The 27,748-nt window shown below is 49.9% G+C and overlaps 1 protein-coding gene across 11 annotated transcripts in view; it reads left to right on the top strand.

Annotated features, from left to right (window-relative positions):
* The first annotated feature begins 845 nt into the window (after positions 1–845).
* The window catches only part of DGCR8 (DGCR8 microprocessor complex subunit), a 37,047-nt gene continuing 10,144 nt past the window's right edge, over positions 846–27,748 (top strand). For 2 of the 11 annotated variants that reach the window (XR_011542150.1, XM_070628032.1), the window contains exons 1-9: positions 846–982; positions 5,596–6,594; positions 7,070–7,229; positions 10,194–10,336; positions 10,501–10,783; positions 11,441–11,638; positions 11,897–11,998; positions 12,725–12,823; positions 14,576–14,658. Coding sequence is in view for 7 of the 11 variants with exons in the window: in XM_070628032.1 (XP_070484133.1) it covers positions 5,875–6,594; positions 7,070–7,229; positions 10,194–10,336; positions 10,501–10,783; positions 11,441–11,638; positions 11,897–11,998; positions 12,725–12,823; positions 14,576–14,658 (1,788 nt within the window). In the remaining 4 variants the exon portion in view is untranslated. Of the gene's footprint in view, positions 983–1,011; positions 1,231–1,315; positions 1,456–1,750; positions 1,946–2,380; positions 2,446–4,000; positions 5,173–5,595; positions 6,595–7,069; positions 7,230–10,193; positions 10,337–10,500; positions 10,784–11,440; positions 11,639–11,896; positions 11,999–12,724; positions 12,824–14,575; positions 14,659–27,748 lie in introns of those variants that run through there. The other 9 variants (XR_011542153.1, XM_070628038.1, XM_070628035.1 and 6 more) reach the window with 8 other exon arrangements.

Genomic DNA, 27,748 nt, shown 5'->3' with positions numbered 1-27,748 from the left:
GGTACAATGAATACAATGCAATGCACATCTTTAAAGTGTACAATTTGGTAAGTTTGAATGTGTAACATTTGCACGTGACCGTGGTCACTTGGTTAAGGCGGTGTATCCCAGGTTCTTCCCCCTGTAAAGTTACTATGTTCCCTTTGAAATTAGGAAATATCTGGGGCAGAAACTCCGTAGAAAACAAAGAAAAACCTCCACCTGTTTCTCATACTTTCGTTCACTATTTTTAGCATCCACAATTTTTGTCTCCAGCAGTTATCGTGCTAGCTGCCACATGGGCGATTTTCCATTTCCATCATTCCCCTTAGAGTTATCGAGTGGGATTCTGATCTAAGGACGAGCTGTCCCTTCTCCGTTTACTGACGCCCTCCCCTCTCGGAGGCTCCCGGTGCCGGCTGGCAAACGAGGCGTGCCAGACAGCGCATGCGCTTGTCTCTTCGCTTTGGCTGGGAATCCTGCAAAGCCTCCGTGTGGGCGGCCTCCCCCGCAGTCCAGACCGGAGACGCCCGGCCGGGGCCGCCCCGCGCCCTCTGCCCCGCGCCCGCCCCGTTCCCGGCGGCGCCCCCGCCGGCCCCGGCTCCCGGCGGCCCTCGCGCTCGCCCCGTTCCCGGCGGCCCCGCCCGCCCCGGCTCCCCGCGGCCGTCCCGTTCCCGGCAGCCCCCGCGGCCGCCCTCCGCGCCGCGAGCCCCGCCCAGGCGCCGACCGTTACGGCCTCGGCCTCGGCGCCGCGCCATTGGGCCGCGCGCCGCGCGTCGGATTGGCGGCGCCGCTGCCCGCCCCGCGGCTCCCCCAATGCGGGCGGCCGCGCTCAGGGATTGGCCGCGCGCCCCAGGGCCCGCCCTCCGCTCGCCCGCGCGGCAGGCGGGGCCGCCGGGCGGAGGAGCCGGGCCGGCCTTCCCGGGGGCGGCGGCGGCCGCGCGCTGAGCGCTCCCCGCGGCAGTCGGGCTGTGGCGGCTCGGGCAGGCCGCGGGCGCCGGAGGTAGGTGCGGGGCGCGAGGGGCGCCCCGCGGGCGGCGGGCGGGCGTGGGGGCCGCGCGAGGGCGCCCTTCCCGCCTCCCTCCCTCCCTCCCTTCTATGCGGCCGCGGCGCGCGGAGCGCCGGCCTTTGTGAGGCATCATGGCCGCGGGCCTCGAGAGCGCGGCGGGCGGGCGGGCCCCGGGAGCAGCCGGGTGAGAGAGGCCCGCGCCCCGCGGGCCCGAAGCCTGGCGTCGCCTTCAGGCGGGAAAGGTACGAGCAGGGCCGCTCGCCCGGCAGCCTCCGGGAGCACAGTTTGGGGAATCTGTGAAGTCGCCCAAGTCTTTTCTGCCACCAGATGCTCGTGGATTGAGTGTCGCGCAGACGATCGGAGTGTGGCTTTATTGTAACCATGAGCGCAGTAGAAATAAATGGGAGGTGGCAACCTGTTGACAGTGATACCTGTCAAGTGTCACCAGCGGACTTGCGGTGCTTGTGGTAGGAATTGGGCTTGCCGTTTTGCATGCTTGCATGTCCCTTGTTCCCCGATGCACGACAGTCTAGTCTAAGGCTGTTGACTGTGTGAGGCCAACCACTAGGCGAGGACCCTGTTTCCCGTCACCGGGCCACGGGTGGAGTGACCCAAACCCCACCGCAGGCTGTCATTCGCCAAAGAGAGTGAATGGCCACTTGGGGTGCAGAATGTGAGGCCCCTTGGAGGATGACAAAAGGAATGGATGAGGTCATACTGCCGCTGGGTTGGGCGGGAGGCTGCAGCATGAGAGGTTTGACCGAAAGGCAGCAGCCACAGCACTGGACCATCACAGCCGGCCGGTGCCTGATGCCAGCCCAGCGAGTGGACTCCAACGAAGGGTGCTGTCCAGGCGTGTGGGTCTTGCCCTGGGCCGGGGATCCCAGGGAGCCTGCTGCGAGTCTGCTGCTGGCTCACGGTCCAGTTGGCATCCTGTGCTCACTCGGCAGAAGCATGGTGAGGCTGGCGGCCGAGAGCCCCCTTGGAGCCCTGTGTGCCAGGCGCTGTGTAGGGTGCTTCCAGGGCGGTTCTGCAGCCCAGCTGTGCCCTCAGGCAGGAAATGTGCATCTGCCTGGTTTGTCCCGTCTTGGCCTCTCTCCTAGCTGCCCTTCCCTCCTCGGTGGTCGCCTCTAGCCTCCTGGCTTTAGTGCCGTCATCGCTGCTTGACATCTCCCTCTCCCTCTCCAGCCCTGGCCTGCCTTCTCAGCTACAGCCTCACGTTTCTCCCTGCCTCTTCCACATCTCCCTGTGTTAGTTTGATGCTAAGTAGCGGTGTCCAAACCAAACCCCGATCTTCACCCACCCCAAAACACTCCCCATGTTACCTTTACCACCTCAGCACACGACGTCTCTGTGCTTGAGTTTGAAGTCTCCTGGATTCCTCTCTCTCAGGCCTTTCTGCAACCCTCAGGACCATTTCTCACCACCTCCAGCTTAACGTTGGTTGGAGCCGCCCGGTGAGCCTCTTAATTCCTCTTTGTTCTCGTCCTGTTTCTCCCCTCCTCCCCTCGCCCCCAATATGTAGTTTTTCTAGACACACAGTGGTTCTTTTAAACTGCAAGATAGTGTAAAACCAAGGCAGTACAGACTGGAGCCAGCTTGCCTGGGTCATAAAGCAGCTCCACCACGTTCTAGCTGTGTGACCTTGAGTAAGTTGCTTAACTTTTCTGTCCTTAACCTTTCTCTCACAGTGCTGTGTGAGAACTAGTGACTAAAAATGCATAAAATGCAGGGCCTGGCTGAGGGTTGGCTGCCGCTGTTGTCGTTGGGTCATGTGACCTCACTGCTTGGACTCTGCTGTCCAGTGGCTTGTGTCTCTTCAGATAAGAGCCAAAGTCCTGGTCTTGTTCTTCCTCACTGACCTGGCCTCTTCTGACTGCCCCTCCACACACTGCTCTCCCTGGCTAACCCACACTCCCACCCCAGGGCCTTTGCTCTTCTCTGTGTCACCTGGAATGTCCCTGCCCCTACCCCCACTATGCACCTGGCTCGCTCTCTTCTGCATTCGCTGACCACCCTTCTGAAGCTGCCTCCTCTTCCCCAACTCTCTGCTTTGTTTTTTCTTGAACACTTTGAGCTGTTCTTAGTCGTTACTTGTGCCTCTGTCCTGCTGAGGTGTGAGCTCTGTGGAGAAGGGCTTTCTCTGTTGTGTGTCCTCAGCATCTAGAATGGTGTGTGCCACGTGGAAGGCGTTCGGCACACACCTGTTGAGTGGATAGAGAAAGCTTACAGAGGGACAGTAAGTAACTTGCCCGAAACTGCCCTACTGCAGAGTCCTGAGCCTTGAACTGCTGCCCCTGGGCCTGGGCAGGCTTTCCTGACCTCCTAGGAGCGCACTGTCCCTCTCACGACCCCTGACCCCGCCCTGCGCCCTTCTTCCAGGTCCCTTTCGTCAGTTATTATTGTTAGTGTCTGTGCTTTGTGCCTCTACACTGGCTGCTTTTTAACCTTTTAATATCTTGTACCAACATTTGTCTTCAGTCCTCCCATCTCCTCACTTGTCTTCATGTTTGCTTTTCGGCCTCCAGGATCATAGATTGGCGCTCATTAGGGTCTCTGCAAACCTGCCGGGCGCTGAGGGGTTTGGTCCTGGTCTTCTCTGTGTTCTGTAGCACTGGGCGTGTGACCTGTCTGTCCTTCTCTGAGATGATCTTTCTTGGTTGCCGGGAGACTGGCCTTGCTTCATTGAGTGTTCCTTGTGCCCGTCTGCTGCAGCCTCCTCAGCGTGTACTGCAGGTCTGGGTCTCATTGTCTCCATGCTGTATTTCCTTGATCCTAAGCATTTTTGATGGGCACACCTTTGGAGGAGGTATTGTGTTAAATTCCCATTGAATTCAGAAATGAAAGGACACCTTAGAATCTAGGAAATAGAGTGACAGCACAGTGGTCATTGCCTTTCCAACTTTGTCCAGGGGGTGGGGACCTTGTTGCTTGGTCATGGTAGTGCCGCCCTCAGAGTAGATGGTCAGTGAATATTTGTCGAATGAATTAATTAAATCTAAACAAGTCTCTGGTTTTTATTTGTGTCTCCATTAAAGTACAACCACCACGCTCTGTCCCTTCCCTGTAAACTTCTTAAATGTGTGGGGTCTGCTCTCTCCTGTTCATGCTACCAGTCAGCCTGCCCCATGTGGGCGTGGGCATGCATGTGCATATGTGCACCCACATGTGCGGCATGTTCATGTGTGTGTCTGCATGGTGTGGGAGTGTAGATGTATGCGCGTGCGTGCGTGTGTCTACATGTGCTTCTCCTGCTCTGATGCCCGGCCCTTCTGCAGACCTCCGGGTTTTCGGATTGCTCTTCTGACCTGCCTTCTGAGCCACACATCATCCCTTTTGTTGTGCTTCCTCTAGAGTAAAGCTTCTCAGAGTTGTGTTCTCAGCCCTCTTGGTCTGTATTTCCTCTCTGGATGGCCTCTCTCCTGTCGTTTGGCAACTCCTGCCTCACTCATATGTTCTGGCCCCCTGTTTCTAGGCCAGTCACAGTTCCAAAGCTGTGGCCTCAGCACCTGTCAGACAGGTCTGCCTGGAGGCTCTTTCCATTCTCCTCTGCGGGCTCCTGCCTGGATGCTGGAACACGTGTGTACCTCCAGGGGAGAAGCCTCATTCCCCTTCAGTTCCCTCTTGTCTGTTCTCCCACCTCTGCCTGGTCAGCAGTGCGCTTAGTTCTGTGTTTTCACCGTTCTCGAGGGCTCCAGCCTTGTCACCAGAGCCCCTTTCCCACTTTTGCCCTTTGGTCTTGAGGATTGGCCCCTGTGCCTTGGGTGCAGGCACTGTGCCTAGCATAGCTATCAGTCTTCTTCCTCAAATAGTGACTAACTATGGCATGAGAGTCACTTCACCCTCCGTGGCTCCTTATTGCCCCCAGTATGGAGCCAGGCTCCAAATGGCACCCAGGGCTCCCTGTGCCTTGGTTCCAGCTGTCTCCTGCAGCTCCCCCCACCAACCCTGGCCAGGCTCCCTTCCCCACAGCCACTGCCCCCTCCTCTTCTGGGAACAGAACCATGCCACCTCTGGCGATCTTATCACACAGCATCACTGTCCCTATCCACGTCCCACCTTGTGGGCCCAGGAGAGCTCTGGGGTCCGGGATTGCAGAGTGCCGGGCCGTACCTCTAGGCCCTGGTGCCACAGAGTTGAGCCAGGGGTGTGGCGCTCCCCTCTGACTGACCCAGCCCTAGCAGGTGAGTGGATTGCTCTTGCTCTGATGGCCAGAGGGAGACCGCACACCTTTTGTGTGTTCTGGAAAGGGCAGCCCTGCACCGTGTGCTTGCTTACCTGATAAACTGAGTTAGGGAAATGCTGCGGTGACGTTTAGTGTGGCTTTTTTTTGTTTAATCCCTTTGAACCTTAAGATAATACTCGTTTTGTGTTTCTGAAGTAGGAATTACAGTGGACAGTTAATAAGATATTTAACTCTGGACTTAAATTGTAACTCAGGTTCTCAAGAAAAAAAGTAAAGTCAGTTTGTTTTGAAACCTGAAAGGTTCTCTTAGGCAGTATTATTTTAAGTTCTTTACTATATCGTTAATAGCACTTGGCTCTTTGTACCAGGGAAATTGAAGGTTTCTGTCATTTTGTGATGATGTTTTTAAATCTCTTTGCAGGTGGAAGAAGAAAGGTGCCACTTTGGCATGAAGACAGACTCGCTTAGTCGTCAGTCATTTAAGCTGAGTGCATTGTGATTTCCAATAATTGAGGCAGTGGTTCTAAAAGCTGTCTACATTAATGAAAAGAGCAATGTGGCCAGCTTGACTAAGCCGCCAGCGTGTGCAGCGCGGGCAGGACGGCACCCGGGTCTCGACGGACTTGTGCATGTTAGCTGTATAGATTTATGTAAGGTCTTTTAAAACTCTGGTCTTTAAAATAGTCTTAACGCTTTTACTATGGAGACATATGAGAGTCCCTCTCCTCTCCCGCGTGAGCCCGCAGGAGAAGTGGTGATGGAGAACCGAGCTTGCCCCCTCCAAGCGCTGCCCCGTGAACAGTCTCCACCACCTCCCCTGCAAACGTCCAGTGATGCAGAGGTAATGGACGTTGGCTCTGGTGGTGATGGACAGGCCGAACCCCCTGCTGAGGACTCGCTCAACTTCTACGGAGCTTCTCTTCTCTCCAAAGGATCCTTCTCTAAGGCGCGCCTCCTCATAGACCCGAACTGTAGTGGCCACAGCCCGCGCACCGCCCGGCACGCACCTGCGGTCCGGAAGTTCTCCCCTGACCTTAAGTTGCTTAAGGATGTAAAGATTAGTGTGAGCTTTACCGAGAGCTGCAGGAGTAAGGACAGGAAGGTGCTGTACACAGGAGTGGAGCGCGACGCTCGTGCAGAGTGCGGTCGGGCCCTTAGCCCTGTCAGTGGAGACGTGCATGCTTGTCCCTTTGGCGGGAGTGTTGGTAATGGGATCAGTGTAGGGGGTGAGAGTGCTGATAAGAAGGATGAGGAGAATGAGCTGGAGCAGGAAAAGAGAGTGGAGTATGCAGTGCTGGATGAGGTAGAAGATTTTACTGACAATTTGGAGCTAGATGAAGAAGGAGCAGGCGGGTTCACGGCTAAAGCCATCGTGCAGAGAGACAGAGTGGATGAAGAGGCCTTGAATTTCTCCTATGAGGTATGTCAGCAGCCCCTCCTTTGGGGTGTTCTTGGCAAATCCCCAAGAGAAGTGTTTGGGAATGGCAACATCTTTTGAAAGCTGATATTGCAGAGAAAAAAGATACAACCCAGATGAGGAGGAATAATGTTAAGGTGGAAAAGAGAAAGCTCTAAAGAGTCCCGATTTTTAAACTTTCCTAATGAAAAGTTTAGCCGACAGGTTGACCTTGTCCCCGTTACCTGACCTGAGCTGAGTTGGAAGGTGCTGCTGAGAAGGCTCCCTGGTGGGGTGTGCACCGGGACCAAGCGTGTTGGTTTCTGTTGTTGGTGTTTTCCCGTTCGTCGTTGAGATGATCACGTACCATAAAGGCACACCTAGGCCCCCTTGACAGTGCCTTGTTTCTGTGTCCATTCTCACAAATGCTGTTAAGCTTGCCCATGGTGCAGGAACGCAGGCGCCGGGGGCCATGGGGTCTGAACAGCATGTTTTGCAGGATGATTTTGACAACGATGTTGATGCTCTGCTGGAAGAGGGCCTTTGTGCTCCCAAAAAGAGACGAATGGAGGAGAAATACGGAGGAGACAGCGACCATCCGTCTGATGGAGAGACAAGCGTGCAGCCAATGATGACCAAGATTAAAACAGTACTCAAAAGTAAGTCACCAAGGGGGCTGGCCCCGTGGCCGAGTGGTTGAGTTCGCGCGCTCTGCTGCAGGCGGCCCAGTGTTTCGTTGGTTCGAATCCTGGGTGAGGACATGGCACTGCTCATCAAGCCACGCTGAGGCAGCGTCCCACATGCCACAACTAGAAGGACCCACAATGAAGAATATACAACTATGTACCAGGGGGCTTTGGGGAGAAAAAGGAAAAAAATAAAATCTTTAAAAAAAAAAAAAAAAAAAAAAAAAGTAAGTCACCAAGTCAGAGGCGCTGCATGTCCCCAGGGCAGCAGAAGTGCAAGTGGAGAGCCCCAGGGCGCCGGGCGGTCTGGGCAGCGGGCTTGTGTTTTAGGGCACGGTAGTCACGTGTGGCGAAGGGAGGACAGGCTGCAGGATGCACCCGATGCAGCGGCCCAGGTGCCGATCCTGGTGTGTGCTGTGGGAGCCACGCAGTGGCTGGTGTTGTGCGGAGGAGCAGGGAAGGGACCTCTGAGGAGGGGACGTTGGTGTGTGCTGGGAGACTGGCAGCCAGTGGGTGTGGAGGCTGAGGCCAGAGGTGGGTGCTCAGCCCCCGTGGCGGATGATGGTCGTGGTCTGGGTTCTGGATTCCATGCTGAGTGTCAGGGCAAGCCGCTAGAAGCAGGCAGATGTCGGTACACAATTTTTGTCTAAAAGCACAGCTCCTGTGGCCTCAGCATGGCTGGTGCATACACTTCGGGTGGATAGGGTGGGAGCTCCTGGGTACAGGTAGAGGTGTGCCAAAGGTGCAGGCAGTGGGATTTGCACTTGGGCTTGGGGACAATGGGGAGAGTAGTCGAGAGGTGCCTAGAGTTGTGCCTGTGTAGTGACTTCACCAATGCGATGCTGGTCTGAGAGGAGTTGGTGTCAGTTTCTGTCTCTCCTGGCCGGGAGATGCCTTTGAGTGTCCAGGTGAGATGTCAGGCTGGGCACTTGGGCAGTGAAGAGGGGCTGAAGAGACGTGGGGACTTGGGTACACAGGTGACACCTTCGGCTGAGGGCCAAGGTGCAGAAAGTGGTAAGGCATCACAGGGGGAAATCGAGGGGCAGGTGGTGTGTGGTCTCCTCTGGCTGCAGAACAGGTATGTCAGCCATGCTGGGTGTCACGTGTCTGCCCATGTCAGCTAGTGTTAGAACAGGACAGGTGTTGGGTTCACTGGTTACAGACGGAGATGAACCTGGGGCCTCAGCTTCTGGGAAGTGGGGGCAGTCTTTCCCTCGGTGCCTCTGGAAGTTTAACTTTGTGCTCTCTGTGTAGCTTCAGCAGTCTCACTCTGAGCAGATGAGCTGAGAACGTCCTGAGCAGCCCCCAGCGTAGCAGTGTGCCTGGCTATGACTTCAGGTGCCTGCAGTGGCACTGCTGTGCCTTTCTGTAGCCTCCTCTTCCACCTTAGCTGCCTGGCAGGCTGCCCGGCAGTGCTGCCTCCCTCCCAGGAGCTGCAGTGTGAGCCTTATGCTCACAGACTCCCTGTGGGCTGCATGGGAGTTCTACTGGTGGCCGGGTCCACTTTGTGACTGCTCATTGTCTCAAATGAGTGGCCCAGATGCACTTGTGTCCTGTGTTGTGCTTGGCTCTTATTTTGTTTCGTTCTCCTTCTCCTGCCTTAGCCCAAAGCTGGTGTAAGGTGGCTCCGTGTTGGCCCTAGCACCCGGTGAGAGTTCCTGATGGAGTCCGTGCAGCACTCCCTCCTGGGGGCTGTCCTGACACCAGCCATTGGCCAGTGTCAGCCATGTGTGTGTGTTAGGCCTGGGGTCAGTGCTGCTGGGTGGGGACCTGGCACTGGGGTGCCATTCCCTTTTCCTTGAGAGTCATTGGTGCCTTTTTTGTCACTACGTATTTATTTTTTATTTAACTTTTTTTGAGGAAGATTAGCCCTGAGCTAACATCTGCCACCAATGCTCCTCTTTTTTCTGCTGAGGAAGACTGGCCCTGAGGTAACACCTGTGCCCATTTTCCTCTATTTTACGTGGGATGCCTACCCCAGCATGGCTTGACAGCAGTGCGTAGGTCCGCACCCGGGATCCAAACCTGCGAACCCCTGGCCGCTGAAGTGGAACGTGTGAACTTAACTGCTTCACCACCGGGCCAGCCCCATGTATATTTTCTTTTAGACTTCACTTGCTTTTTTCCTTTGTTTTAAGTTTTTAACTTGCTCCACTATCTGCAAGAAAATTAAGTCTTAGTTAAATCTTTGCCTTGTGCTTTTCCCAGCAACCAGGCCTGTGAGCAGCAGGTATTAAGTGGATAACAAGTTTTGAGCTTTTTTTTATGACTGCCTGTAAAGTGAGGAAGGAGTTGAGATAGTGTGTTAAAACTGATTTAGAATTTATTAATTTGCAGCAGTGTTTCCGTATGCTAGTGAGAGTGTGCAGCTCAGGTCCAATGCAGACTTGTCAGCTGGTCACGGAGCAGTGGTTGACAGACATGCAATTTATTAGCAAAGCGTACCCAGCTCCTGGGTTGTCTGAGCCGTGGCCATGGCAGGCAGGTGAGGAGTGGAGTGTACATGGTGCTCACTAGCTGGGGAGGCAGCAGCTGAGGCTAGGACTTGTGTCTTGCAGAACCCCGTTCCAGGCTCCTTCATGCACCATATGTTGTTCTAGGCCCAGGATTCCAGCATTGAGCAGGGTGGACAGCTTCCTGCTGTCACAGAGGGACTTGGATTCTCTGGGTTAGACCCCGGGAAACAAGGACACCAGTACTGAGCACAGTTTGGAGTGCAAGAGGTGCCGAGCAGCAGGCACTGAGCGACAGGTGGGGCTAGGATAGGCTCTCTGGTAGAAGGGGTGGGCCACTCCCCTACTGCCCTAGTCCTTAGGGGTTCTTTTCAATATTTGGCCAACTTCTAAGTTTATATCTGCCATATGTCATAATTTTTAAACATCCCGACAATTCTAAGTGTTTTCAAGAGATTGTAGGATGTCCTTGTCTTCTGTGCAGGTCGTGGCCGCCCACCTACGGAACCATTGCCCGACGGGTGGATCATGACATTCCATAACTCCGGAGTCCCCGTGTACCTACACAGAGAGTCCCGGGTGGTCACCTGGTCCAGGCCGTACTTCTTGGGAACGGGAAGCATACGGGTAGGGGGCGCGCCAGTCGTGAGTTTAGTCTTGTAAGTTCACAGACCAAATATGCTTGTCTGCACACAACTATATCATAGCCAAGTAGTGGCAGGTGAAAGGCATCGGTTATTCAGACTTTCAGGGTCATCCTTGTAATCTTGTTGCAATTTCACTATCCACAGAAACATGACCCTCCTCTGAGTAGCATCCCTTGTCTACATTACAAGAAAATGAAGGACAATGAGGAGAGAGAGCAGAACAGCGAGCTTGCCCCAAGTGGGGAGGTGTCCCTTGTCAAGCCGCTGAGCCGATCTGCAGACCTGGAGTTCCCCCTGGAAGAGCCTGACACTGTGGGGGCCGACCCAGGGCCCCCAGATGAGAAGGACCCGCTGGGGGCCGAGGCTGCCCCTGGGGCCCTGGGGCAGGTGAAGGCCAAAGTCGAGGTGTGCAAAGACGAATCGGTTGGTAAGTTTCCGCAGTGAACTGTCTTCCCCCTTGCTGGCCAGGACCTGTCTGCGGGCATGCTGCATTCCACGCCTTCCCTGCGGTCTCCTTCCTCCTGCTGAAGGCCATTTGTTCCTCCTGTTTGTGAGGAAGGGACTGTGCTAGGGACCCCTGTCCACTCCTGTCTAGTTGGAAAGGCCCGTCTCCCTGATCCTCGGGAGTCTTGAGCTCTAGGTGCTCAGAGTGAGCTTTTTCAATCCGTGGAGGCAGCGCTGGGGACCTCTGCCACTGTTATGTGGACATTTCCCTCTTCTCAAGTCACAGTTGCTTTGAGGATGTGTGTGGGTGTTTCTCATTCTCTCTCCTGTGTCTTTGAGCTTAGTTCTGCCCATTTGAGTAGTAGTAGTCTCTTCACTGCAGGGCAGGCTGTTTGAGCCCACCTGCTGAATGTTTTTCAAAGAGAGGACTTTGCACGTTCAGGATTTCCGATTGTCTGTATCTTGCTGCCCTGCCTGTCTCATAACTCCTGCGTGTGAGGGGTCCTAGAAGAGCTAGGAGGGAGGTGTGGGGCACTGTTCCTGAGGAAGGGGGCCTGTCACTGTCGCACTCACTGGGCAGAGGAAGCATGACTCTTACATTGAAGATGAGTAATCTCATCCTCTGGTAAACCTCATTCAGATCTTGAGGAGTTTCGGAACTACCTGGAGAAGCGCTTTGACTTCGAGCAAGTTACTGTGAAGAAATTCAGGACTTGGGCTGAGCGGCGACAGTTCAACAGAGAGATGAAACGCAAACAGGCTGAGTCCGAGAGGCCCATCCTGCCAGCCAATCAGAAGCTCATCACTCTATCTGTGCAAGATGCACCCACAAAGAAAGGTGAGTGAGCTGGTAAATTTTAACATTGGCAGACTGGTTGTACTATTATTTTTCATTTCATGTTCTTAGAATGTATGCTTTGTGTGTGAGTTGCATTGAATTCCAAGCTTGTGTTTGTCCTTTGAATGCAGAGGTCCACCGCATTCATGGTGGTGAGCCCCTGATTCAGTGACTCGGTAACTTGCATGGTGTCAGGTCCTGAGTGCTAGCTTGTGGTGGGTCTTAACGCTGTTGCTGAGATGGTCTTTCTTGTCACAGAGTTTGTCATTAACCCCAATGGGAAATCGGAGGTCTGCATCCTGCACGAGTATATGCAGCGTGTCCTCAAGGTCCGCCCCGTGTATAATTTCTTTGAATGTGGTAAGTTTGACCTTCCCCATCTCTGTCATGAACAGTCACATGCGTCACTTTGGTCACGGCTGGGGAGGCGGGAACTGACCATTGGCCCCACTCTTTTGGGAAAGGGATGAAAGGGAAGGGCAAGGAGAAGCGTGTTGCAGGTAGGCGGTGGGTCATTTTCACGGAACGGGTCCTGTCGGAGGCTGAATCCTCTGCTTTCCACACTGCCTTCCTCTTGTCTAGCCCCGGCTGCCTTGCTCTGAGGAAGGCCTTCCTGCTGTGTCTCCCAGTGGCCCTAGGCCTGCCCTTCCCACTTGCTGTCTCTGTGGTTGTCCTCATCACACCTTTGTGGAATCCAGTTTCTCCTCCCCTTGGAAGCCAGAACCTAGGCGTCTCTCCTCATTTTCCTTGTTGTTTCTTTGGCTCACAACATCTGTGCATCCCTACCCCTCACAGTCCTCTGTCCGTCTTTCTCAGACATTGGTCCCTGTCCCTGGTGCCCTCTGGCCTCCTGTTTCCCCTCCAGCTCCCTATCCCATGGTCCCCCGTTTCCTTTGATTTTCCTGGTCTCTGCCTGCTGCCTCTCCCTCGGCTCCATCTCCATGCCTCAGAGCTCCCCGGCCTCTGCCTTCTGGCAGCAGCCTTGACCCCACCTTGTCTGTTGGTGTGAGCAGATTGTGTGTATGCGTGTGTGTACACTTGTAATGTCTTGGCAAGTGTGTTTAAAACAGTAATTTTAATTTTAAGAGAACCCAAGTGAGCCTTTTGGTGCCTCGGTGACCATTGATGGTGTGACCTATGGATCTGGAACTGCAAGCAGCAAAAAACTTGCGAAGAATAAAGCTGGTAATGTGCCTGCTTGGGTGTCAGAGAACCATGCTGCTCGCCGTGTGTGCCCCTCCCCTTGGCTAGGGAGGGCTGAGCAGCAGCCCAGGTGGGAGGGGTGTTGGGGGGACAAATCCATTTTATTTGTGTAACCACTTACTTGGATTTTTTAAATTATGTGCTCACTGGAAAAGATTCAAGTAGAGAAAGTAAAATGTGAGAAATAAAAGTGGACGGTCGTTTCCCCACTCAGTGGCAGCTGGGCTGGAGTCTCCTGCTCTCACCCGGCTGCTCACAGACGGTGGGGTGTGCTCAGCGCCAACTGGCTGTGCCGGGCACACGCTCTGGAGTGGGTTTGTATTTAAACCGAGCAAAACGTGGCATGCTAGGAGACGGCGAACAGACAGATCGGCATGCTGTCAGCATTCTCCGCGAGTGGTTTTTACATTTGGGGATGATTTCCTGAGTCCTTCAGACTCCGTACTTGGGACTGCCACTCACTGAACGGGGCATTGCAGGTGTCTGGAAAAGCTTGTTTTATGGTTGAAACCCATCGCTCTTTTTGACCATGTACTTGATGTTTGCTTTCATGCCCAGCACTAGTAATTGTTGACATTCTTTTCCAAAAGCCATTTTGCCCCAGTTATTTTGCCTCTTCTGGGGAGTGGACCACAATGCCAGGTGGTTGTTGGGTGCACCCCAGACCCTGGCACTCACACATTGATTCTTGTGGTTTCTGCTATTGCCGTGTTGTCTTCAGAGCGGTTCTGCCCTTTACAAAGTGTGAAGTGTGTCACTTTTATCACAGGCTCACTGAGTCTCGGGGTCAGTGAGTGTTTTTGCTCACTGGACTCAGAGTTCCCTTGGTGTTGCTCTCTTTTGATGGTATATACTGAGATGATTGGAACAATACATTGCTGTCTGCCATTCCTCTGTGAGGCTGTGCTGGGCTCACATACTCTGGCCTGGTCTCCAGGAAGGCCTGCTGTCCGTTTAGAGAGCTTCTGCCAAAAAACTTTTTCAGCTCAACAAACTGCCTGTTACCAGGGTGTGGAGCAGATCACCTGTGGAGTGGGGCCCCAGTGTGTGGGTGGAGACATCCTAGTGGGAGGGCCTGCTGTGCTCCTCCCACGTGCAGAGATCCACGTCCTCCACCTAGACCCCAGCTGCTCTCTGCACACCTGTGCTCCAGCGTTCGGCAGGCATTGACAGCCCTGCAGGTTCAGGCTGTTGCACACATTCCCTGCCTTCCCCCGGGGCCCTGCCTCCCTCTCCAAGTGGCGAATGGCAGCTTCGTTCACTCGGGCGCCTTTGTCCAGCTTCAGGCATCCCTGTATTCTTCCCTGCACACACTTTCTTCACAGTATCCATGTGGTCTGGCTGCTTCTCCCTGCCACTCACAGCAGCCTGATCACGCCTCAGTCGTCCCTACTTGGTCCAGGTCCTGCTGAACCATTTGCCCGCACGCCACCACTGTGATTCCTCCTACTGGCGGATCTCCTTTCCTCCTTCACCTGCTACAAGTGCCTCAGGGCGAAAGCTTGTGAGGCTGCCCGCAGCCTGATGCTTGCCCCACTGCCTCCTTTCCTCAGGACGTCCTTTCTTCCATGCTTTGTTGTCCTTGCCTCTAAAATGCTGTTGCTTCCCAGGGCCCTTGCTCCCCTCTGAGCTGTGGGGACCCTGGCCCTGCACAAGAGCCAGCGTGCAGCTCACTCAGGAGTCAGGAAGTAGGCTGGGCCCAAGCCCTTACCCTCAGGGTTTTTCTTTTCATAGCCCGAGCTACGCTGGAAATCCTCATCCCTGACTTTGTTAAACAGACATCTGAGGAGAAGCCCAAAGACAGTGAAGAGCTCGAGGTGAGTGTGTGACACTGCCCTGTTAGTGCGGGCTGCACAGGGATTTAATCACCCCAGCCCCAGGGGACTCTGTTAACTATAGGGGAGGAACAACATTCCTCTACCCTCTGGGTCCTTCTGGCTGGGCTGCAAATTAAATTGACACAAGACAGAATAACAGGAGGAAATCAAACAAGTTTAATAATTTGAGAAATTCAACATTTTGTGAGAAACTCACCAAAATGTGAGAACATGGGAGAAACTCAAGAAACTGTATAACTTGCCAAAATGGCCGAGGTGCCAACTTAAATGTCATCTTCAGCTAAAGACAAAGGAGAATGTTGGGGGTAAAGTGGTTTGGGACTTCTACGGGGAGGAAGGCAACACTTATGGAAAGGGAAATGTAAATGGGCCAAATTACGGACAGTGTGACCTGAGAGACACGTTTTATGTGACATTACAATTCTCTTATGGTATTAGCTCCTTCCTGGAACAGGCCCTTATATTTTGAATTCTTTTAGGCACTTACAAGGGAAGTCAAAGTTTCTTTCAGAGTCTTCTGTTCTTAAAAATAGTCAAGCCAAAGAGAGACTTTGGAGTGGCCAATTCTGATCCCCCACAATATTTCATAAAAGAAACTTCTTGTTTTTGTGCGAGCAGGGGAAAAAATGTCATTTTTGTCAGAGATTTTTGTCTCCTCCGTCTTTCAGTGGGAGGTAAGAAGTTGTGGGTGCAAATAAATGTATTTGGAAGTAAATCAGCTCTCCCCTTACAGTAGATCCACGGTGGGAATGAATCTTTGAGGCAGAATCTACAAAAGTTAGGTTGTTCTAGGGGCTGGCCCGGTGGCATAGTGGTTAAGTTCATGCGCTCCGCTTTGGTGGCCTAGGATTCACAGGTTCGGATCCTGGGTGCAGACCTACACACTGCTCATGAAGCCACGCTGTGGCAGTGTCCCACACAAAATAGAGGAAGATTGGCACAGATGTTAGCTCAGCGACAATCTTCCTTAAGCAAAAAGAGGAAGATTGGCAACAGATGTTAGCACTGAGCCAATCTTCCTCAAAAGGAAAAAAGAAGTTAGATTGTTATTTATATTAAGAACCATTTAAAGTATTTCTAAACCTTTTTGGGTAAATATGATTCCAGTGTTATTTGTAGCAAGGGCTTCTCAAACTTTGACTCCATTCTTTCTTTATAGCAGCTTAATTGTTATATAATTTACATACCATGAATTTTGTCCTTTTAAATTGTACAGTTCGGTGGATTTTTGTATATTCAGAGGAACAACCATCACAACAATCTAATCTTGGGATATTTTCATCACTCCAAAAAGAAACCTTCTACCTGTTAGCAGTCACTCCCAATTCTCCTGGTTGCCCAGCCCCTCACCCCTGGCAACCACTAATCTACTTTCTGTTTCTATGGATTTGCCAGTTTTGGATATTTCATGTCAATGAAATTGTACAACGTGTGGTCCTTTGTGGCTTCTTTCAGTTAGCATGCTGTATTAGCTGTGGGTTTTATCAGATTGAGAAAGTTTCCTCCTCCTCCTGGTTTGCTGAGTTTTTGTCAGGAATGGATGTTGGATTTTGCTCGTTTTCCAGTTCTCCTGCATTTCCTTTGTTTCTTGTCCCGTGTGTTTTGGACTAGCAATTCACTTAGGTAGTTTTCTATGCTGGTCTTCTTAGTTTTCTCCTTATTTATCATTTGTGTCTCTGTTCTGATAATTTGTTTAGTGGTTACCATGTGGTTTGTATAAAAAAATGTCATGGATAGTCTATTTTCTGATGGCCTCTTATTTCCTTAGACTAAGCTGGTTCCATCCCTTTCCTCTTCCCCTTTTAAGTTGTTATGGCTACATCTTATTTCACCTTGTGAGTTTGTGGTTAAAATGACAAGATTATATTTATTCTTGGTGTTTCCCTGCACTTCATCTTTAATGTTATGCTTAAGCATTTGCTAACCTGTTCTGATGGAGAGTGGCAATTTTCTGATTTTGTCTTTCTACTTATCTCCTTGCTCAGGGTTTTGTAACCCCTTTCCTTTTTTTTTCAGGTATGAGGGCCTTCCTGAGGATTTCTTGTGGTAGGGGTCTTGTGGCAATGAACTCCCTTAACCTTAGTCTATCTGGGAAAGTTTTTATTTCTCCATCATATTTGAAGGAGATTTTCCCTGGATAGAATATTGTTGGCTGAAAGATTTTGTCTTTCAGAATTTTGACTGCATCATTCCGTTCTCTCCTAGCCTGTAAGGTTTCTGCTGGCAGCCTGATAGGGGTTCCTTTGTAGGTTATTTTCTTCTGCCTTGCTGCCCTTAATATTTTCTGTTTGTTGTTGACTTTTGCCAGCTTTACTACTATATGCCTTGGAGTTGGTCTTTTTACATTGATGAAGTGTGGAGATCTCTTGGCTTCTGCCTCATGGATTTCCAACTCCCTCCCTGGATTTGGGAAGTTCTCAGCTATTATTTCTTTGAACAGGCTTTCTGCTGCATTCTCTTCTCCCTCTGGGATACCTATAATCCTTATGTTGCATTTCCTAATTGAGTCGGATATTTCTCGGAGAGTTTCTTCATTTCTTTTTAGTCTTGATTCTCTCTCCTCCTCTATCTGAAGCACTTCTATATTCCTGTCCTCCAGACTGCTAATTCTGTCCTCCATAATATCAGTCCTACTGTTCAGGGAGTCCAAATTTTTCTTTATCTCATCCATTGTGTTTCTCATTTGGAAGTAAATCAGCTCTCCCCTTACAGTAGATCCACGGTGGGAATGAATCTTTGAGGCAGAATCTACAAAAGTTAGGTTGTTCTAGGGGCTGGCCCAGTGGCATTTCTAACGTTTCTGATCGGTGGTTCTTTATAGTTTCAAGCTCTTTTGTGACGTAGCTTCTGAACTCATTGAGTTGTCTTTCTTCATTCTCTTTTAACTCGTTGAGTTTTTTAATGATACCTATTTTGAATTCTTTGTCATTTAGGTTATTGATTTCTGTGTCTTCAGGATTGTTTTCTGGGTACTTGTCATTTTCCTTCTGTTCTGGAGACTTAATATATTTTTTCATACTGCTTGACGGCTGGATTTGTTTCTCTGCATGGAGATAAGAGTTTGGTTACTGCTTCCACTTGCTACTGGGAGGAAGGGGCAGGAGCTGTGTAATCTGTGCCCACTAGGATCCCTGTCAGCTGTTCCTGACTGGGCCTGGGACACTCCTTGGGATTGCAGTGGCCCTGTGAGGTCCCCCACCAACTGTGGGAACAATCAGGGGCTCTGAGTTGCTGCCACCTGCCCCCACAGCCCTGCCTTGATGTGCTCCCCCCTCAGGGACTGCAGTGGTGTTCTGGGCTTTTGAGGCAACTGGGAGCTTGTTCGCCCAGACTTGCAGCTCTGCTCGCATCTGGTCCTAGGTTGCACCAGCCTTTGAGCTTGATGGGCAGGGTGTCCCCACTGGTATGGAGGCTGAGTCGCTCTCTGGGGCCATGGAGGGACCATGGACTTTCCCACTGGACCTAGGAGCGACCACACTGGGGCTCAGGGTTGTCACTGCCCACTCCCACTGTCCCGCTGGGTCTCACTTGCCCCTTCTGAGCTGCAGCAGAGCTATGGGCGTTTCAGGCAGCTGGGGGTTTGTTTTCCCGGACTTGCAGCTGCGCCGTGTCTGCTCCTAGGTTGCACTGGCCTTTTGTGCTTGGTGGGCAGGGCCTCCCTACTGGATCTGAGCCTCCCTGGGGCTGCGGTGGGACTGTGGGTTTTCCTGCTGGTCCAGAGAGCAATCACAGGGGGCTCAGGGGTGCTGTCACCTGTTTCCACAGTCGCACCGAGGCGCACGCCCTCTCAGGGCTGCGGTGGTGCTATGAGTGCTTCAGCTGGGAGAGCAGTCGCTTGTGGGTACTGGGCTTTCTGGGGGCCACAAAGTTCTCACCCATCTCCCTCTCCCCTGGGGCAGTCCATTCACCAATGTATAGCAGCGTGGGTCTCTTCAGCATCCTGAGGTGCTGTGTAAGTATCCTCCATTGATCAGTGCATGTTCATTTAGTTGTAGTTCGAAGGGAGAGACAAAGGGAACTGCTCACTCTGCCATGTTGCTGACGTCACTTGTGATCTGGATGTTGGATTTTGTCAAATGTTTTTCCTACCTCTGTTGAGATGATTGTATGAGTTTTGTCTTTTATTTTACTAATATGGTGGTGTAATATATTGATTTTTGAATGTTAAACCAACCTTGACTTCCTGGATAATCCCACTTGGTCATGGTATATAATTGTTTTTATGTGTTGCTGGATTTCATTTGCTAGTATTTTGTTAAGGACTTTTGTAGCTATATATTTGTAAGGGATACTGGTCTGTAGTTTTCTTTTCTTGTGATATCTTTGTCTGATGTTGGTATTGGGATGATACTGGCTTCATAGAATGAGTTAGAAAGTGTTCCTTCCTCTTCCATTGTGTGGGATAGTTTGTGAAAGATTAGTATTAATTTATTAAATACTTGATAGAATTCACCACTGGAACCATCTGGACTTAGACTTTTCTTTATTTGAAGTTATTTAATTACTAATTCTTTTTACTTGTTATACATCTACAGCCATGCATTGCTTAAGGACCAGGATACATCCTGAGAAACATGCCCTTAGGCTATTTCGTTGTTGTCCAAATATCGCAGTGTGCACTTACACAGACCTTGATGGTATAGCTGACTATACATCTCAGTTGTATGGTACTAATTGTATGTGATCCCTGTTGTATATGTGGTCTGTTGTTGACTGAAACCTTGCTGTGTGGCACGTGACTATATTCAGATCTCCTGTTCCTTCTTGAGCCAGTTTTGGGACTTTTTGTCTCACTGGGGATTTTTCCATTTGATCTAGGTCATCTGATTCATTAGCATTCATTTGTTCATAGTACTCCCTTATCCTTTTTATTTTGGTAAGGTTGCTGTGTCCCTGCTTTCATTCCTGATTTTAGTAGTTTGAATCTCTCTTTTCTCTTGGTCAGTCTAAAGTTTTGTCAATGTTGATCTTTTCAAAGATCCAACTTCTGGTTTTGTTGATTATTCCTATTGGTTTTATATTCTCTATTTCATTTATTTCTGCTCTGGCCTTTATTATTTCCTTTATTCTGCCAGCCTTGGGGTTTAGTTTGTTCTTTTTTAGTGTCTTAAGGTTTGGGTATTGATCTGAGATCTTCTTTTCAAATATGGAATTTACAGCTGTACATTTTCTTCTAGAACCACTTTGTGCAGCCCACAATCTTTAGTGTGTTGTGTTTTTGTTTTCATTCATCTCAAAGTATTTTTCTAATTTCCCTTGTGATTTCTTCTTTGAACCATTGGATATTTTGAGAAGGTTTACTTTTAATATATTTCTGAATTTCCAAAATTTCATTTAGTTATTGATTTTTAATTTAATTCCATTGTGGTTTGAAAACATAGTTTCTATGACTTCAATCAGCCCTTTTAAATTTCTTGAGGCTTGTTTTATGACCTAACATATGGTGTGTCCTGGAGAATGTTCCACGTACACATAAGAATGTATATTCTGGGGCCGGCTCAGTGGCGCAGTGGTTAAGTTTGCACATTCCGCTTCTCGGCAGCCCGGGGTTCGCTGGTTCAGATCCCGGGAATGGACATGGCACCGTTTGGCAAAAGCCATGCTGTGGTAGGCGTCATACGTATAAAAAGTAGAGGAAGATGGGCATGGATGTTAACTTAGGTCCAGTTTTCCTCAGCAAAAAAAAGAGGGGGATTGGCAGTAGTTAGCTCAGGGCTCATCTTCCTAAGAAAAACAAACAAACAAACACAAAAGAATATATATTCTGCTGTTACAGGGTAGTGTGGACCACGTCTGTTAGGTCTGCTTGGTGTGTGATGTTGGTTGTTCTCTGACCTAGTTCTTCTATCCGTTATTGAGAGTGGGTATTGAAGTTTCCAAATATTATTGCCAAATTGTTTATTTCTCCCCTCATCTGTCATTTTTGCGTCGTGTGTTTTGGGGATGCTGTTGTCAGGTGCTATGTGTTTGTGATACTGTGATAGAACAGGAAATACGTATTTGGTCTTTGTCCTTGGTTCCTGGCACAGAGCTTCTAATGTAACACAATGAATTAGTATTTGGTTTTTGTCCCCGGTTCTTGAAATAGCTCCAGGTTCATAAGGTGAATGGAAGTCTTCTTTTCTTCTTACATGCCCCTTTCAACCAGCCCTGACTTTGTGTTAATGGAGTTACTTTTGGAGCCCTTAGGATGGGAAGGGGGCTGATTGCAAGAGGAACCTACTATGTAATTAGAGGGTTGGAACTTTCAGCCCCACCGTTCACCCGCTTCCCCCATGCCCAGGGAGGGGAGAGGCACTGGAGGTGGAGTTATCACTGCTGGCCAATGATGCGATCAGTCATGCCTATGTAGTGGAACCTCCATAACAGCCCTGACAGAAGGGCTTTGGAGAGCTTCTGGGTTGGGGAGCACTGGAGGGCTAGGAAGACAGCATGCTCTGGGCGTGGGAGCTCCACACCCTCCCTTATACTCGGCCTTCTGCATCTGTTCCATTGGGCTGTTCCTGAGTTATATGCTTTTATAATAAACTGGTGGTCTAGTAAGTAAACTGTTTTCCTGAGTTCTGTGAGCCATCCTAGCAAATTACTGAACCTGAGGATGGGGTTGAGGGAACCCTCACATATATGGCTGCTTGGTCAGAAGCGCGGGTAACAACCTGGACTTGTGATTAGCATCTGAAGTGGTGGCAGCAGTCTTGTGGGACTGAGCCCTTCCTGTGGGGTCAGCTCTAATTCCTGGCAGTTATTGTCAGAACTGCTGGGGGTAGAAAACCCACACATTTGGTGTCAGAAGTGTCGACAGTAGAAGTAGTTTCTATTTAATGTTTATAATAGTTATTGTCATCTTGATGGATGGACCCTTTTGTCATTATAAAATCTTTCCAGTAAGAGTTTTTATCTGAGTCAGTTTTGTCTGATATAGTCACTCCTGTTCTCCCTTAACTACTGTTTGCATGATAAATCTTTCCATCCTTTTACTTTTAACCTATTTGTGCTTTTGACTCTAAACTATGTCACTTACGGATAGCATGTAGTTGGATTTTGTTTTAATCATTCTGTCACTTTCTGCCTTTTGATCAGAGGGCTTAGCCAATTTAAATTTAATGTAATATCTGATAAGGTAAAATTTATGTATGTCATTATGCTATTAGTTTTCTGTTTTCTGTCTTTTTTTTCCCCTCTGTTACTCGGTTACTGCCTTCTTTGTGTTAAATAGATGCTTTCTAATGTACCATTTTAACTCTCTTGTTTCTTTTCATATATATTTTTTAGTTATTTTCTCAGTGGTTGTTCTAGGGAGTTCCAGTAACATCTAAATGAAAACAATCTAGTTTGGATTAATACCAACTAATTTCAGTTGCATACAAAAACTTTGCTCCTGGAGTTCTGTTTACCTCCGTCTTTATCCTGTTTTCACAAATTACGTCTTTATATGTTGTGTGTCCATCAACATAGATTTATATTTATTGCTCTCTGTAGCTGTCTAATTTTAACTCAGGTAGGAGAAGAAAGGAGTTTTAAGCAGAATGCATTTCTGTTGTCTTTTATTTACTGATGCAGTTACCTTAAGCTTTTACAGTGCTTTTAGTTCATCGTATGTGTTTGAGTTAAGGTCTGTAGCATACTTTTATTTCAGCTTAAAGGCTCTTTGGCATTTCTGGTGGGGTAGGTCTACTAGCAATGGATTCTCTCAGTTTTTGTTTACCTAGGAATTTAATTTCTCCTTCATTTTTGAAGCATAGTTTTGCTGGAAACAGAATTCTTGGTTGACATTCTTTTTCTGCATAGTGGGAAACGTCATCCTCCTGCCTTCTGGCCTCTGAGGAATGAGAGGTCAGTTGTTAACATTACTGAGGGTCACATTAGATGGATTGCTTTTCATACTGCTTTCAAGATTCTCTCTTTGTCTTTGGCCTTTGACAGAGATGTCTAGGTGTGGATTTCTTTGGTTTATTATTTTTGGAGTTTGTTGAGCTTCTTGGATGTGTAGATTAATGTTTTTCATCCTCAGGAAGTTTCAGCCATTATTTCCTCAGATATTCTTTTTTCCCTTTTATTTCTCTCCTCTCTTTCTGGAACTCCTGATATATGTAAATTGGTATACTTCATGGTACCCCACAGATCTTTGAGGCTCTGTTCTTTTTTTATTTCCATTCTTTTTCTTTTTTACGTTCCTCAGACTGGATATTTTCACTTGGCCTGTCTTCAAGTTTGCTGATCTTTCTTCTGACTGCTCAAATCTGCTGTTGAACTTCTCTAGTGAATTTTTCATAACTTCTGTCTTTATTGGTATTATTTGGTGAGATATCGTTCTTATACTTTAATTTTTGAGATATGGGGTTGTGTTTTAGTTCTTTGAGCATATTTATTACAGCTGAGTTAGGTCTTTTTCTCATAAGTCCATCTTCCTCAGGGATGGTTTGTACTGACTGCTGTTTTCCCCCACATGTATGGCCTATTGATTTCAGTTTCTTTTCATGTCTTGTAATTTCTTTTTTGGTGAAACTTGGACATTTTATTTTTTTATTTTAATTCTTTTAGGGAAGATTAGCCCTGAGCTAACATCCACTGCCAGTCCTCCTCTTTTTGCTGAGGAAGACTGGCCCTGAGCTAATATCCATGCCCATCTTCCTCTACTTTATATGTGGGATGCCTGCCACAGCATGGCTTGACAAGTGGTGTGTAGGTGTGCACCCAGGATCCAAACCAAGGAACCCCAGGATGCCAAAGCTGAACGTGCGAACTTAACTGCTGTGCCACCGGGTTGGCCTCTCTTTTATGGTGAAATTTGGACATTTTAAATAATGTAATGTGGCAACTGTGGATATCAGATTTCCTCCCCTTCCCAAGATTTGCTGTTTTTGCTATTTTCTGTTGTTGCTCTCTGTTTAGTGACTTTGTTAGTTTGTTAGGACTGATGTAACAAAGTATCACAAACTGGGTAGCTTAAACAACAGAAATTTAGTGCCTCACAGTTCTGGAGGCTAGACATCTAAAGTCAGGATGTCAGCGGGGTTGGCTCCTGCTGGGGGCTCTGCAGGAAGGGTCTTTTCCAGGCCTTTCTCCTTGATTTGGAGATGACTGTCTTACTGTTTATATGGCTTTCTCCTTGTGTGTGTGTTTGTCTCCAGATTTCCTCTTTATAAGGACACCAGTCAGATTGGATTAGAGCCCACCCTAATGACCTCATTTTAACCTGATTATATCTCTGTAAAGAGCCTGTCTTCAAATAAGGTCACATTCTGAGGTACTGGGGGTGTTAGGACTTCCACATAGGAATGGGGGGCGGGGGGGGGGGGCACAATTTAACCCGTAACAGTGACTTTCCTAGACTAATATTGTGAAGTTCAGGTCAGCAGTGTCCTGACCTGAGCCGGTAAGCCTCCCAGCTTTGGCCACAGGGCTCTGGGTGGGTTTTGGGGCTCCAGTAGTTGACAGCTCTGCCTTAGTCTTTACTTCCCACTTGCACAGAACTTCTGGGTCAACCAGCAGTGAGAGATTAGGGCCTTCTTGTGTCTTTCCTGGGCAGGCACATGGCCATCTAGATCCCCAGACATGTTGGAGCTTTTTAAAACCCCTATGGGCATCTCATTCTTCAGCATTTCCTTTTATTTTATTTTTTTGCTGGGAATGATTCACTCTGAGCTAACATCTGTTGCCAATCTTCCTCTTTTTTTTTTTTTTCTCCCCAAGGGCCCAGTACATAGTTGTATATTCTGGTTGTAAGTCCTAGTTCTTCTATGTGAGCTGCCACCACAGCATGGCTACTGACAGATGAGTGGAGTGGTTCTGTGCCCGAGAACCAGATCCTGCTGCTGAAGTGGAGCACGCTGAACCTTAACCACTAGGCCATCAGGGCCAGCTCTCCTTTCGCAGTTTTTGACTTGTCAACTGGTATCCCAGCCTCAGGCAACTGTGATATGAAACAGTTGCCACTGATTATTTTTGACCAGTTTCCTGGGGAATTGGGTTGTTTTCAACTGAGTGAACTTGGAGTTGGGTCAAATACAGACAAGTCCTGCCACAGAGCTTTTCTAAAGAGCTGCCAAACAGGCCGGATCGTGACGGTTCTGTGGCTCAGGTGTTGGGGCCATTCTGCCTTCTTCAGTGGCTGTGAAGCTGCTGGTTCTGAAGGCTGCCACGGAGCTGGGAAGAGGAGATGGGAATGGGTCTCCTAATGCCACAAAGCTCGTGCTTAGCAAGATTCTGTTGTTTTTCTTGAATAAATGCTCCTCAGGTTATAGTCTTTGTTTAATTTCCAGAATTCTGAAAAAGTTGATTTTGACAGTTATTGTCAGTGTTCTTGTTTCTTTGGAGGTCCTTATTCTGCCGCTCCAGCAGTCCTTCAAGATGCGTTTAAAATTTTTTTCCAGTCTTCTTGGACTTACATTATTATAAAATATGGTAAAATACCCATGGCACTGTTGACTTACATTCAAGTTTGCAGTGTCTTCTGTGCTTCATTGTTAAGTACAGGCCCCAGATCAGTGGCACACATACTCAGAGCAGACACAGCCTAGAAGGAGTGGCTCCTCCAGGAGCAGTCGCGTCATCAGCTTGATTTCTGCGCGAGCTGGCTGTGGAGCGACGGTGTGCAGGGAGGCTTTCGGGCACTGGATGAGCCTTCCCTACACCGTCCCTGGCCTGCCCGACCCTTGGGATGGGTCGTTGCACTTGATGGTACCTGGGCTGTGTAGGTTTCATCCCCTGTCCTTCCTGACCTCTGATACGGGGTGGGGACGCATGAAAGCATGATGGTGGTTTTGGCGCTGGGCGCCGGCTGTGGCCAGGGCAGGCAGGGGTGTGTGGCTGCAGCAGCCTTTCTGGAAGATGATGGGGCTTTGCTTTGGTGCACCAGTTGATCTGAGTAGGCTCTGCTGTGACCCCTAGATTGGGGGGGCCGTCTCACCTGTCCTAGCTTGTAGGATCTATGACCCACTTGCCTGTGGATATTATTGTGGTAGAGTTTACAGAATTCAGGTGAGTTAAGATTGATTTGAGAAATTATGACATGTTGAGATCATTGGGAATTCTCCAGGGCTAGTAGAGTGAAGGTTGGGAATGCTTGGTTTCAAGGGAACTTCCAAAAGAGTCTCTGTTTAGTATTGTAGGCTTCGAGATAACAGCATCTTGCTTGATTGGTTGTTGAGTGACTAAACAATTGAGTCCATTTTTTATTCACTCTGAAAGTCTCTGTGCTTATTCTTACTTTAGCTTATGTTTGTGTTTGGCCCCATTGGGCAGGGGCCACCCAGTTTTCCCTCCGGCCAGCACACGGACCGGGGCGTGCTCCGTGCTCTTCCGGCCTTGGGTGGCTGTGTGTGTTGCAAAGCAGCCTGTGCTCCCTGCTAGACTGATATCTCAACTGGGTATGACAGGCCCTTCCCTGCCCTGTCCCAGCTGTCCTTTGCAGTCCCACCACCTGAGTGTGGCCTCCTCACGTGTGGCTATGCTCTGGGATACACACCTGTGGGGCAGTGTGCCCAGGCCACGCTGTCAGCCCTGTCACCGCCTCACTTTTGGTGCTGGAACCTGGCAGTCAGCTGCGCAGAGCCTCTTCTCTGTTGCAGGCACGTGGTCTTGTTGGTGACCAGCTGGCGGTCTTTGTCCTCACTCGTTCTGTTGTCCATCTTTCCTCCTGCCCTCAGTCCTTGATCTGTGGGGTCATTGTGGCTGTAGCCTTGTCCCTGGAGCCTTTCACATCAGGGCCTCTGCGGAAGTGTCTGCTGTGACAGAGACTGCAGGTTGCTGGCAGCCTTGCTCAGGCAAGCCTGTGCTGATGTGCATTGTTGCTCCGCCCTCTCCCACACAGCCAGCAAGGTGATGCACACGGTGGTGGTGCTGCCCGCTGGAGACTCGTAGGACACAGGTTCTCACCATGTACCCTGGGGCTCTTCTAGAAAGCAAGGGATTTTTCCAGAAATTGCATCAAGAACAAGCCTGAGAAAGGAGGTTTCCCCACGTGGAGAAGGGCACATGGGAAGGGGCCATGTGGGCAGTGTCAGCTGGGCTTGGAAATCCCAGTTAATAGATTCTCTTGTACACATCAGGGGCCTTTCTGTGTCAGTTCTCCAGTTCTCTGACAGCAGCTGAGTGTCTACAGCTTAGTCAGGTCCAACACTGTCTGTGTGCAGTTGGCTCAGGTCCCAGGCTCAGATGGTTAAAGGCCAATCCCACAGGACTGCCCCACACCAGATGCGAGCCACCAATGGGCTGCCCAGACTAGCCACACTCTGCTTGGCTGGCTACAAATTCAAGGATGCCCATGACCTCCCCATAGGTTTGATAATTTGCTACACCGGCTTCCAGAACTCAGGAGCAAGCATTATGTTTACTGGTTTATTAGAAAGGGTGCAAACAGACGGCCAGATGAAGAGGTACTTAAGCATGTGTTTGGTCTTTCTGGTGACCAGCCGCGTCCTGAAGCCGTCTGGGCACCCCACCCTGAGCCACCTGGTCAGCATAAACTCAGGTGTGGTCCTGACGGTTCATTTTAAATAACAAAAGATACTCTTATGGCTCAGGAAATCCTAAGGGTTTACAGGAGCTCTGTGCCAGGAACTGGACACAGTGACCAACTGTGTGTTCACATCTCTTGAGAGGTTTTATTCACACTTCTGAGTTACACAATGTATGTGTGCGCACACATGTGTTCTGTGTTGTCCCTGTTTTAGACTCTGTCAGAGGAGCAAGTGGCTTCTCTGTCAGCTTGGGGTGTTAGAGCCTCACTCCTGCCTGACCGGAGTGGCTGGCTCTTCCTCCCAGAGCGTTGGCTCAAACCCCGCTGTTTCTGTCTCACGTTCTCGTGAGGGCTGGGCAGTGGCAACCACTCTTCCTCGTGGTGCTCGTGTGGCACCAGAGCCTGGGCTCTGGGGGCAGCGTCCTCATTGTTTGCACTCCAGAGGGGAGGGCAAGTTGCCAAGGTGGGCCGGGTGGGCCCCAGTGCTGTGGGAGCTCTTGCGTGAGCTGCCGTCTGTGAGGCCACTCACAAGGTGGCACCAATGCAGGGCGCCCAGATCGCGAGTTGCTGTGGGAAGCAGAGGCTTGGGGCAGAGCACGCTTGCTGGTT

The sequence above is a fragment of the Equus przewalskii genome, chromosome 7, assembly GCF_037783145.1.
Source record: "Equus przewalskii isolate Varuska chromosome 7, EquPr2, whole genome shotgun sequence".
Taxonomy (NCBI): Eukaryota; Metazoa; Chordata; class Mammalia; order Perissodactyla; family Equidae; genus Equus; species Equus przewalskii.
The sequence above is the reverse complement of the archived record's forward strand: the minus strand, read 5'-3'. Positions and strand labels throughout refer to the sequence as shown.